This window comes from Aaosphaeria arxii (genome assembly GCF_010015735.1).
Source record: "Aaosphaeria arxii CBS 175.79 unplaced genomic scaffold BU24scaffold_6, whole genome shotgun sequence".
Lineage (NCBI taxonomy): Eukaryota > Fungi > Ascomycota > Dothideomycetes > Pleosporales > Aaosphaeria > Aaosphaeria arxii.
In genome coordinates this window covers 743,293-755,566 of record NW_022983479.1, presented here as the reverse complement: position 1 = coordinate 755,566, position 12,274 = coordinate 743,293, and the positions used below count along the sequence as shown (strand labels likewise).

At 49.2% G+C, this 12,274-nt stretch overlaps 6 protein-coding genes across 6 annotated transcripts; 4 read left to right on the top strand and 2 right to left on the bottom strand.

The window, feature by feature from the left end:
- The first annotated feature begins 100 nt into the window (after positions 1-100).
- Positions 101-1,520, top strand: BU24DRAFT_424369 (uncharacterized protein). Its single transcript, XM_033528482.1, has one exon. It carries the CDS (start codon positions 134-136, stop codon positions 1,334-1,336), a length of 1,203 nt encoding a protein of 400 aa, XP_033381704.1. The 5' UTR covers positions 101-133; the 3' UTR covers positions 1,337-1,520.
- A 408-nt stretch (positions 1,521-1,928) lies between these two features.
- BU24DRAFT_235998 (uncharacterized protein) lies at positions 1,929-3,077 on the bottom strand. Its single transcript, XM_033522233.1, has one exon. The coding sequence runs from the start codon at positions 2,726-2,728 to the stop codon at positions 2,096-2,098; it is 633 nt and encodes a 210-aa protein (XP_033381703.1). The 5' UTR covers positions 2,729-3,077; the 3' UTR covers positions 1,929-2,095.
- Positions 3,078-4,696: 1,619 nt separating this feature from the next.
- On the top strand, positions 4,697-5,276 carry BU24DRAFT_424367 (uncharacterized protein). Its single transcript, XM_033528481.1, has one exon. The coding sequence runs from the start codon at positions 4,924-4,926 to the stop codon at positions 5,167-5,169; it is 246 nt and encodes an 81-aa protein (XP_033381702.1). The 5' UTR covers positions 4,697-4,923; the 3' UTR covers positions 5,170-5,276.
- A 902-nt stretch (positions 5,277-6,178) lies between these two features.
- BU24DRAFT_424366 (uncharacterized protein) lies at positions 6,179-6,663 on the top strand. Its single transcript, XM_033528480.1, has one exon. The coding sequence runs from the start codon at positions 6,360-6,362 to the stop codon at positions 6,612-6,614; it is 255 nt and encodes an 84-aa protein (XP_033381701.1). The 5' UTR covers positions 6,179-6,359; the 3' UTR covers positions 6,615-6,663.
- Positions 6,664-6,856: 193 nt separating this feature from the next.
- Positions 6,857-8,037, bottom strand: BU24DRAFT_424365 (uncharacterized protein). The gene has a single exon (XM_033528479.1). It carries the CDS (start codon positions 7,584-7,586, stop codon positions 6,957-6,959), a length of 630 nt encoding a protein of 209 aa, XP_033381700.1. The 5' UTR covers positions 7,587-8,037; the 3' UTR covers positions 6,857-6,956.
- Positions 8,038-8,471: 434 nt separating this feature from the next.
- BU24DRAFT_424364 (aldolase) lies at positions 8,472-10,321 on the top strand. Its single transcript, XM_033528478.1, has one exon. The coding sequence runs from the start codon at positions 8,835-8,837 to the stop codon at positions 9,921-9,923; it is 1,089 nt and encodes a 362-aa protein (XP_033381699.1). The 5' UTR covers positions 8,472-8,834; the 3' UTR covers positions 9,924-10,321.
- The last annotated feature ends 1,953 nt before the right edge of the window (positions 10,322-12,274 follow it).

Below are 12,274 nucleotides of genomic sequence, written 5' to 3'. Positions count from 1 at the left end.
AGGCAGTCGTATCATAGCGCTCTTACCTAATTCCGTTAGCGTTGATTCGCTACTTCCCTAAAATAACCCTACAATGTTTTACGATCGTCTGAGATATCAACTTATTCCAGGCGAAGACTAGGGACAGCTCAATATGATATCCAATCCCCCAGATAATTCAGATCCGGTCTCGTATGAATGCACATGCACAGCACGGCAGACCGGTGGCAAAGTCCTTCTCTTCTACCGCTACTGGGACAACGAGCCTGCGCTTCCAGCAGAGCATAAGAGCAAAGCATCAGAACCACAAGCACTGGCTGATTTTCACAAAGACCTAGCATCGCGATTAGATCTTGGTGGTAAATTCAGGATAGCCCGCGAAGGTTTCAATATCACCCTCGGGGGCACCGATTCTTCCATCACAACATGTATCGAAGAATGCTCTAAACACTGGTCGTTCAGCGGCATTGATCTCTCATCAGAAGACAGCAGAAAAGCATACTTCAAGCCAACACCAGGATGCTCATGTGCGTTCGGGGGAAAGGCTTCTATAAAAGTCACCGCAGAAATCACTCCCCTGGGGATAACAGACTACTTACCAACGTCATGGTCTAATGTCATATCATTACCGCCAGAACAATTCCACGAACTATGCAAGGAGGGCTCAATACCCATGATCGACGTTCGGAACCACTACGAATCCCGGATCGGGTACTTCGTAAACAGCAAAGGGGAAGCCGCTGTCCGGCCCGCTGTGCGGAGATTCAGCCAATGGCCCGGATATGTGTCCAGACACGTGCTTGGAAACGACATTTACAAGAAACCGATAGCAACTTATTGTACTGGGGGTATCCGCTGCGAGAAAGGTGCGAGGTGGATGCAGGAGGCCCTTGCCGCGCAAGAAGAGCGCAGTGATGCTCCGGTGTACACGCTCCATGGCGGCATCGTGGCGTATCAGGAATGGATGCAAAGGGAGATTGAGGCGGGGCACAAGACCAAGGATGATAGCTTCTTCAAGGGCAAGAACTACGTCTTTGACGCTCGTGGAGCCATTGGATTGGATGAGGCGGATCCTACGGAGGGAGACAAAGTCTCAAATTGCCATGTCTGCAACGTGGCGGAAGACAGGTTAGGGAAATGCAAGGGCTCGATGTGTCATTTGGTCCTGGTGGTATGTCAATCATGCGATGGTGATGGAGATGTGTGGTGTTGTTCGGACTGTAGGCAAATGAATGAAGAACAAGCATCTGCTCCGTCACGGCGCATCTGTGCGTGCGAGAAGGAAAGAGAGAGTTCGCTCTGGGGCGACCAAGGAGCTAAGTTGGGAAAGGCTCGAAGAAAAAAAGGCCAAAATTAGTATACCTACAGATACATGACATATAATCAATATCGCTAGATAAGTGTCTAGCCTGTGGGAGATTGATGAAGACTCCCCGCATCTGCAAACTTACCTTATCTGTCACATCCAGGATTTTTGCACTGGATGGGACCAATATTCAGATAATAGCATTCTCAGCCCTGGGGGCTGTTCCAAAATCGATGATTGAACCCGTGAGGGGAACTTCAACGAAGTCCTTACAACCATACCAGTCTACGTCATTCTCATCCTCACACGAGGGATACCAAGTGAACCTCACATTGTAATAGTCCGACTCACACGAAATAAGAACCAGTAAACGACAAAGGCAATGCTATCTACGACATCCTTCCGTAGAAGCACTGGTTCGTCACCTCCTAGTTTTGCTCTTTTCTTTTCGTGATATGGATGCAGCACCATAGTCACCGGACACGAACGCCCACCGTAGATCTGTAGAGTCATAGGGAAAGCCATAGTAGAGAAACTATAGGTCTATGAACCAAGTTCGTTGTTGCTCACACAAAATGCCACGTTTCTATTGGAGTCTTTCTTCATCACTCTCCATGAAATGAGCTAACTAAAGCCTTCTCATTCACCGGACTAAGAAGAAAGAGGCAATATATTGAGCCATTGAGAAGAGAATGTCCAAAGAGCATCTGACTCGTGACTTCAAGCGGTGAGTCGTAGAATAGCATGATTTCACATTGCTTTTTTTTAGTCCTTTCAGGCAGAGGGTACCTTGCCAAGACCGGATGTTCGTTACCGCTTCGCAACATCGATAGAAGGGATGCAGGTTTCCCGACGCCTATGAGCCTCAATTGGGAATTTCATGGTTGCAAAGTGAGAGCCCCCCTCAGAAATGAATTTTCCATGGCTGAGTAGTAACAGAATAATACATGCATAGTATAGGTAAGCAAGTTCATCACGAATGCAGGCGCAGGCGTGGCAAGACGTCAGTGAACAGGCTGGTGTCAAAAGTTCGCAGAGAACCGGGAGAAAAAATGTAATAACTTGCATGACAGGCTGAAATGCCTCGAAAAGATCATCTCGTACTCCAAGCAGACGAGCTCTCGAGTATATCGGCGAATGTCCTTGAGGAAGCCACCCCTGTCGCTGGGCGTCCAAAAAGCAAACATGCCTATTCCCCTTCAATGGATGAAGCATGACCAGGACAAGTACCCGACACGACGGTATCACGACGCGTAAGCGAAGAACATGTATGAAGGCCTTTCCGCCGATGCAGCAAGAGGCGATTAGGTACGCATGATTCGAAAAAAAGAAAGCAATGTGGTAACGTGGGATCCTGGTAGGCAAAGCTTCCCCAAAAACACGTTGTCGGTGCATAAGCCCGCCGCAGCCACTTCCGCAGACGCAAAAGTAAATTCTGCTCATGTTGGAGGATTCAAGCCGCTTCGTTTAAGGGAATTTTGTGCGGAGGGACAAGCCATGACTACAACGTGCAGTATTGTTAGTCAGAACAAGGGGGTAAGGCACTTTTATGACATCCTGCTATTACTTTCATTCTCGAACCCCGACTCTGGAGGTGAGAACGCCCCAGGAAGTGATGCTGATCAGGAATAAGCAACTGAAGGTGAACTCTGGGGATCTTTCAAGAGCGTATACTTTGGACACACAATTGCTATCCTGCGTATCTCACCATACCAACAGGATCAACTGCCCTAAGCAGATGCATGATCTAGTTATGCAAGAGCGGTCGCGTTGCAGAATGCATCGAAGAGCCTTCAATAACCAAATGCGTCCACGCAGGTTAACATTGATCGGTTGGCCTTGCACTACTGGTCGGAATCCGTGCTCGTGCAATGCAGTCGTGCGTGGCTCTGCCTTGCACGTTTCTATAAGACCCTAGGATGACAACATGTCACGTTGATTGGACCGGGGTTTTCACCCTCGAACTCGCAGTACCATTCATTGAAATATGTCGCAGGGATTTGCGTTGCGATCCGGTTTGAAGCTTGGAGAGGCCGATAACGCTCGCCAATGACCTCGGCCAGTTACAAAGACTGACCCGCATTTGGACAAGATGACCGTACTTATGTTGACCGCTGCTTCGTTGTCCTAGGAGAAAGATTGATGGAGGTCTGTGTTGATGTGACGATCATACACGCGATAATGACTGATAGGGAAATTGGAGTCGTTGCGCAAGGAGGTCGTGCGCTATGGTGGGATGCCATTGTGATAAGTTGGATGACGGGCACCCCACGATTTGTAAAGATTTCTGGCAAGGTTGGTCAGGGTCGATTTAAGCGTTTCCAGCTGAAGCATCGGAGACTGGGCCCGCTTCCGTAACCGAGATAGAGGAGAGACGAGGGGCAGAGCCAAAGATGGCGCACGGGCGAATATGAGTGTATTTAGAACTTGCTTTTCCAAAATCCATTCCAAAGTTTGATACGATCATGAATCCATGTCCAAACCATGGAAGAAGGGCATTCCCTGTCGATACAAGATGGAATAAGAGCGATCACTTGTTGCCAATTGGGTTCAACACGGTGTTCCGCTTTGACCCCATATGAAAGAATCCAGCTGCTCCTTAGGTGCCGACTGAATTCAGGAAGTGGCTGAACCGGAAAAGGATTGAAGCCAGTGCGTTCGGCGCTCGTCGATGGCATATGTGCAACTCGGAGAGATTAATATGCATCAATGTGTGTAAGTCAATCTTCTGAACATGTCAACCATTCCGAAACAATACATAGATGAAGAGTCTTCCGATGCTAGGATTCTGATCTCGTATGTTCCCGGTCTTCTGAAGGATGAAACGGAGATCACGTGAATGAATGATGATGATGATGACGAAGAGAAATGGTTCGAGATATCTCGAAAGTCAGAATATAGATAACGAAATTGTAAGTGAAATGATAAGAAGAATGTTGATACCTCTTAGAGTTAGGAAAGTGAGATAGCGTTTTAGAGTGGTATGGACCCAGCCCAGGATACTGTCTCCCGATAATCACTATGCCTGAGACACCATTCTCAGTTTTGGAACTTGACAATGCATGTTCGAAATCTTATGAAGAGAAAGCGAGATTCAGGAAAGATGACCAAGTCGGCGATAGCAATGAGCTCAAATCTATATCCTCAGCATGTTAGCTAGATGAGGAGATGTGTTGTGTAGACTTGCGCAGGAAGGGGGAACGTCATTCCATATCGCGCATGCCGTTCGCTGCATACTTGCAGGCCAGTTGCCCAGAGGAAGTATTTGAAAAGAGAAATTCTAGCATCGGTTGAAACGTAAGATGGGCTTTTCAAATCCGTGTTTCCGCACCAAGGCCTCCCCACATTGCAAGGGCATGGCCACGGAGAAGCGCACTAGCGTCCTTACCAATATCGTACAGGAGAGGCGTCGTCGTACTCGTATGACCCCAGGTTACAATGGGTGTGGTCGCCGGATGTAATGTTGAGTGCGGGGCAAGAGGATAGAGTTGCTGGACCCACTCATCAGGTAATTTTCGCCGCTCTCTCCCATCGCCGAGGTGTACTTGTGGAGGTGTCTGCGGGGTTTTCCGAATCTCAAATCTAAAGCAGAAGTCTCTCTTTTGGGTGTGGACTTAAGTTCATGAAGGAATTCGAGTATGTACCTGGAAACCTTGGTTCCAATATTGGTCGTGTGCTCACTGACTGCTTCGAATCCGATTGGCGGAGATTGCTCACGATCAGCTGAAGACTACCCTCGCAAAGAATTTTTCCCTTCCTGGTGGACTCTGAATAATAGAAACAACTGGAAGAGGGTGCACTTGGAGTTTCGTGAGGGTAATCGATCGCCAATGAGTGGTAGGAATTGCTACTCTTGGTGTCGTGACATTCGTAAGACGTCCTAGCATCAAGGATCAAAGGCGTGGTGATTTCTGCGTGGGATGGAGGGGCAAATGCAAAATGGCAAATTCTCCGGAATATCTTCTCCTTGGGTTTTGTTGAGTCGTGATATTCTCATCTTAACAAGGATCAAAACTGATGTTCTCTGGAGATTCTCTCATAATTTCTTGGCATCCCACGCTTGCGAGCGTTCCTGAAAGGCGTCTGCGTGGGCAATCGAGAACATCCCGCGGGATTGTCTCGGTAAATGGTTGCTAAGGCTGGCATCAAGAGCTCGGAGGCTCCAATAAGTCAGCAGGAAACACGGCTTTGAAGACGGCAGACCGATCAACAAGATGGTCGGCCCTTCATTGCAAGTCTTAATTAAACCTGGCCTCAGAGTTTCGTCAGAGATAGCAAGACATACTTCTAGATGATGGGCGGCTGTAGAGGTCTAGATGCGATCGACAAACTCAAAGCAAGTCATGGTCGATCAGCTGGAGTGACAAGTTCCCTCCCGCATCGGACTGGACACTGATCTGCTTGATATCTTTCACGACTGTTCAAGTGCGGAGCTGCATTCAAAGAAGATACCCGAGGTCATTACAGCTTATTTTCAGCGTCCGCCAAGATAAGCCATATTGCCTTTTCAATGCTGGTATGCATTATGCAGGGAAGCGGCGTGGTTCTCGTCCTGTTCTTACATGCAGATGTTGACGTCCGATTAAGTTCTGGGCTGAGGCACTATGACGGTGCGTCAATTATTGGAACTTCAGTAGCGGAATAACGTACGGGGACTACCTGAAAGCCATCAAACTCGCGATGCTGTCCGTATTCGTCAACTAGACGCCACTTTGACTCTGATTTTTCCATGAATAAGATACCCAGTATGGAAAATGTATCTATGAGCGGCTGAGGCTTCCTGAAATTATCTAACATCAGTTTTAGCTGTGCCTCACGTCACAAATATAGAGAATAAAAATTATTGAAGAGAAGCAGTGTGCAGGCCCGTAGAGACCTATCAGATAGTGATCAATCCCCTCCAGCATCATTCAAGCATGTGCTGCGTTGCGTCGACGGTTCGCCCACTGCATGCGTCAGATCCCATGTACTCTACTGTACATGAACATACAGTACATGAATAGCTACAGTGCGTCAGGAGTGTCACATGAATGAACCAGGCAAACTTAAACAGACAAGGGCCTGCGTCTGCGATATGTACTTGAGTCTAGGAAGCTTGCACTGCTTAGGTTGGGCACTTCTGTGGCTGGCCTCTCCTGATATTGCGTGCATATGGCCGCTGCAACAGGCTTTTGACGGCCGCTGTCGAGGTGATCAAGAGGACGACTGGGCGTCATGCAAGTCAGAGGCCAAAATGGGTGTGTCGGCAAGCGTAGCGACGCGGTCAGAGAGTGAACGTGGTAAGAAAGCGGGGACGCCATGTTTCTCGGATCGACAATTTGTGGGGTAATAGCTCGAGCGAACGAATTCGGTCCAATTTCAACACGTCTCGCTTGCTTTGGAGGCTGTGTGCATGTCGAACCCACTCCTTAACACACAGTACATCGATTCTGATGATGAATGATGCATACATACCTGATGTTTATGCCTGTTACGCGACAACGCATGTAACTATCCAATGGAGCCACTGCAAAGTGAAAATTTTCTCCCTCGTGCCAGCATGAACATCCATGGCCTTAGACACCCGTCTGTATGTACTCTACATACAGTATAATCTATCCCGTTGTGAAGGAACATGACGATGCGTTCAGGGTGCACCGCAAGACAGATTCTCATGTAAGAAAATCTAGGGTCAGCCGGCAATGCTTCGGAAATGGATTGTGTCCTCTTTCAGGAGTCTCGTTACAATTCCGATGGCGGTTTTGCCGTGGGCATGGCGTGGGGTATGATGACTACTTGCCCATCGGAACTCAGGAACCGTTAACAAAAGTTCCAAGCAACCTCTTCCCACTGCGGGCGGGCCTGGCATTTGGGAGGCAAAAGCAAAGAGAGGCGGAAGTTTCCACCTCTTTGGGTCTGCAATTCCTCTTCGACTGCCGAAGCGCTCGTTTCGGCACACGCTCCACACGCGCATCTGCGCAGATGTATCGACCTTCTCCATTTGCACTGCACTAATTACTGGAACAAATATTACCAACGTCTGAACCTTGAAGGTGCAGCAATTGACTTTGCACCAACGCAATCCCGGGAGCAGTAGTGACACAGCGAGGCCCGAAGAGGACGCCTTGTCGACGGGCGAGACCTCACGGCTCTGAAGACTCTTAGAGATACGAGTGTTGGTATATAGTTGGAAGATGCTATTGTTGGGGAACTCGTTGTTGGAATAACATGGTGGCACTGACCGGCTCTGGGCCGGACAAACGCCACAAAAATAGAGCGTGGGGGAGCAAATCTCTCCACAGCATTCATTCGGCTTCGTCATGTCGGGTAACACAAGTTGGAACAGGGAAGCGTCGTGCCCAAAGGGCTCCTCCGTTCCTGTCGATACCAGTAATCCCTCAGCGATCAACGCAAGCGTTCGGTACAATCGACCGCTCGCAGCTGAACACAATGCTCAGCATTTGTCGTGCTGATGCTGAGATGATCTTGTGACGACCAACCCCGGCAGCTTTGCCCAGTCTGGTCCTAGACAACGTCTGCCACGTCTTGCATCTCTCCAAATCCTCACTCTTTCACGTATGTACCCTTTGCATTCGCAGGATGCACGCTGTGAATGGCTAGCAAGGAGATGATGGGAACCACGACTGGGACCACGACGGACGGAGAACAACCATGAAAGCGGCTGTGATGAATATCAGATGATCAGAATCACCAGAGCAAACTGAGAAGTAGTCGCCGCCGCGCGAGCCGTGTTCCTCCTCCTTGTAGGTAAGTTGTGCGGCGCGTTGCGGGCCAGCCTTTCAGTTCGGTTTGGAGTCGTGCCCCCTCACCCCCACACTAGGATCCCCCGAACTTTAGAGCAATGTGCCCCAACAACGCTCGAACCAGCCCATCGACCCTTTGCCATGGGTTACATGGTGGTGGCAATCATCGTCCTATCACCACCCACTGCGACTCTCTCACGCGTTGCAGGAAGATCGACCCAAGGCGCACGCACCCCCTTGTCCTTGACCATCTCCGGCCAAGATCCGACGTACAGGAGCTCTTGTCATCTCCATGCCAGTTTCTATTCCGACGTGGAGAAAAAGCAAACGCCGCTTCAATCAGCCATTGCTGCTATGCAATTGGCCCTGGGTGGCCAAGCCGCCCATACAACCGTGCCTGACATCGGTAACAGTCAGAGAGAGCGCCTCCATAGTCACCGCCCCTTTGCTCGTCATGACTACGCGTGCTTGTTCTTTCAAAGTGAAGTGTGCGTCTTTTTGTTCGCCCATTGTCTTTGTGCCCATCCCATCCCTATCAATCTCTAAGCAGTCAGCTGGACCCCCACACTTGACCAAGTACCAAATGCCGTGCCATACCATTCTCCACTTCCCCTCGGACACTATTTAAGTATCTGTGCTATCCATCCTCGATATGGAACTTGAGATTTATCATTGACGTATTCGTACCTTTCGGACCGTTTCTCGTCGCGTTTTAGGTTATTCTTTGTCACAAGTTCCGTTGCTCTCCACCTCGTTTGGTTATATAAAAAGCTTTAGACAGCCGATCAGAACAAGTCTCTTGTATAATGTCTCCACATCACGACGCACCCTCTCCTTCCAATAGCTTCAGTGCTGGCTCTGGATATCAAGTTCATCATCATCACCACTACACCATGTCTCCCTACAACGACACTTTCGAGACCAGCTCCGTGGAGTCCGGCGATGTTGGCCTTCGTCGATCCCTGGTTCCCGGCATCTACGTGCCCACTGTTGCTTTCTTCGATCCAGTAACAGACAACGTTGATGTTGAGACCACTGCCAAACATGCCGTTCGTCTGGCGAAGGCTGGTGTTGCTGGCATCACGACCCAAGGATCCAATGGAGAGGCTGTCCATCTCTCCCACAAAGAACGCAATCTCATCACACAAACCACCCGCAAAGCTCTCAACGATGCCGGATATGGCGACATGCCAGTAATTGTTGGTTGCGGTGCTCAATCGACACGAGAGTCTATCGAACTTTGCGAGGAAGCTGCCTCTGCTGGCGGAGACTATGCGTTAGTGCTTCCCCCAGCATACTACCAAGGATTGTTCTCCAAGGACACGATTATGGATTTCTTCCAGGACGTTGCCACTGCTTCTCCAATTCCAATTCTCATCTACAATTACCCCGGCGCTGTCTCTGGTCTCGACCTCAATTCCGATGCCATCATCGCGTTGGCGAAGCATCCCAACATTGTTGGATGCAAATTGACCTGTGGAAATACCGGCAAGCTAAACCGAATTGCAGCCGCTACCCGAGCCGCAACTGTCTCTGAGCCGGGTTCTGGCTTCATGTGTATGGGCGGCTCGGTTGATTTCACGCTTCAAACTCTAATTGGAGGCGGTTCCGGAATCATTGGCGGCATGGCCAACATTGCGCCCAAGGCTTGCGTCAGACTTGTCGAACTCTTTGAGGCAGGTCAACTCGCGGATGCACGCAAGCTGCAAGCCATTGTAGCCCGTGGCGATTGGGCCGCTATTCAAGGCGGGATCATCGGCACCAAAGCGGCCTTGATGGCTCACCACGGTTACGGAGGATATGCTCGCAAACCGCTGCCGAGACCCAACAAGGAGGAGGTCCGGAGGTGGCGAGAATCGTTTGACGAGCTCATGGCTGTCGAAAGTTCTCTATGAGCGTCGGGCCTGACGTCGCGCGACCCCTCATTCTTCGCTCAGCAGCATTGCGTCACACTGGACCAACCTGCGGCAGTATTTCCGTTCTTCTTGTCTTCTCCAAACGAGCTGCACCTACTCCGCTTTCTCTGGCGATCAGCGCATGAACTTTCGTTGTGTTCGGAACATGGTTAAGCATTTCATCGGCGTTGAGCGCTCGTGCATACTTCTCGTGGCGTTTATGTTGATTAACCCGGTTTCCTACTTGATTTGTTATATGGTGTTGCTAAAAGGGTTTTCCAAAAGCAATCGAGGCCGACAAAAGCTGTTGCATTCGTTCCTTTCGCTATACGTACCCACCAGTTCGATCTCGAGGAAAGCTCCTATCACGTGTATATAGTCACCTTATTTTTGAATGGTCATCATATTCTTTAACTTTCACCATACCGAATGGTTCCGTGACGTGTTTGCAGAAAAGATGTCAAATCTCGAAACCGCTGTCAAGGTAGCCAAGCAGGTTTTCCACAATATGCAGGAGTCTTTAGCTTGCATGCAAGAACGTCCTCTTAGTGCGTTCACTTTCCACCTGAGATTTAGAGTTTGTGCGAATCAACGCCTGGGTGCATGGTCCCGTACTCGAAGATGGATTAGGGTCAGCATGGTGTGGTCGACTTTTTGCTTTTTGTGACGTTCAGAAGCGTTCGTCCCACCAATAAGATGACAGTTTGGGAGAACTCAGAGACCATGGTCATTGAAACAGGCACGTGGTGAGGGCAGGGGTATTCATGTCAATACTTTCCCTGCGCAGTGACGTGCCTGTTTGGTGACATGTAGCAGCAGTGTCCATGAATCTGACATTTTGTTGTTTCAAGTTCTCATGGCCTTGACCGCATAGACGTATCCACAAGATTAATCTCCCAGGAAGCTTGCTTTCGATCAAACCTTGGAAGGTATTGCGCAAGCCTCGTAATTGAACAGTATGGTTTGCTTTTGCCCATTGGGATGATTCGTTCATGGCACTGTGTGTGTCCTGCTGGGTACCGTTTCGAAGGAAGGTAGCTTTTGGCGCACGAAATCCGGTGTTTCTTCACCGACAGTTCAATGGGGATCCAATAGAGGGTATACAGGTGGTCAAGTCCCAGGCTGCCCTTTGTGTAGATCCTTCACGCGCGTTGGGTTGGCCCAGCTGAACATGAAGGCATGGTGCCATCTCGCCGACTGGGCAGGGCTTCGTCATCATCAGATACAAGGAGTCGAGGCCAAATAGTGGTCGGAAGTGTTTTCCACGACTATTGACTAACAATCGGCGTATGAAAGGATACCGGCCATCTCGTAAGGCAGTCGCCCGATAAACACCAGGGCCTGGGTGGAGCGGGACCGGAGAAGCTGTTAGTCTGTAAGCAGGTCCACGTTCAATGATGATGATTATGATATCCCGGAGTCAGCCGCATCATACTTTGCGGCGGCTCATTCTGTCGAATCAACATGGTCCTGGAATGAAGACACGATTGAGGCTGTGAGCGGTGAAGGCAGGACCGGTGTCAAGGAAAAAGCAAAAAAGGTTCATGCCCGCCAATAATGCAACCAGAGGACATGAACCAAGGTTATATTGGGTCCACTGAACGTGTCGTAATCTACGCCAGGTGGGATAGATATTGTCCAAGGTAGCGTGTGCAAGCCGGTCACCGCAAGGGTGCACAAGGCTGTCCAATGGATGAGGTGTGAAGGAGGCGTATCAACAGGTAGCTGATTGTGAATGTTGTATCGGAGCAGGAGCCGTGCGCAGGATTGAAAGGCAGGTGCTCGGCTTGGCCAATACAGTATCAAGTGCGCCGCAACGTCTTACTTTAGTAAATGACGAGAAAGGTAGGTATCCCAATATCACTTAATCACATGCTCTTGATGATCTCTTCATCTCCAATAGCAGCACTGATATCAAGGATTCAAATCTCCACATTAATTAAGCTCAAAACAATTACATCCCGGAGTCGCCTTTTGCGTATTCAAAGTTTACTTCCATCATTAGGGCGAATGTCCTAGAACTGAATAAGAACAGCTCAAGATCGATGGCGTAAATATCCTAGATTGATGAGCAGTGAAAGGGCCCGACATCGGGTTCGATGCGGCTCTGCACCAACCTCTGCTCACGCGTATAGTGATGTTACCAGTATTTCAGACAGTCACATGCTTGAAGATAAGTGTTTAGAAAGACCAGGTATCTGTCCTTATAGTAAGAACTCTGCAGCACACAAGGCTTTGTAGTAACTCAATTAGGAATCATAGTGCTTAGAAAACCAGACCTGCTTCGTTTATATTACACTTACAGTTCTTGACTTGTAGCTCTTAATTCTACAATCCTTCACTCTTATAGT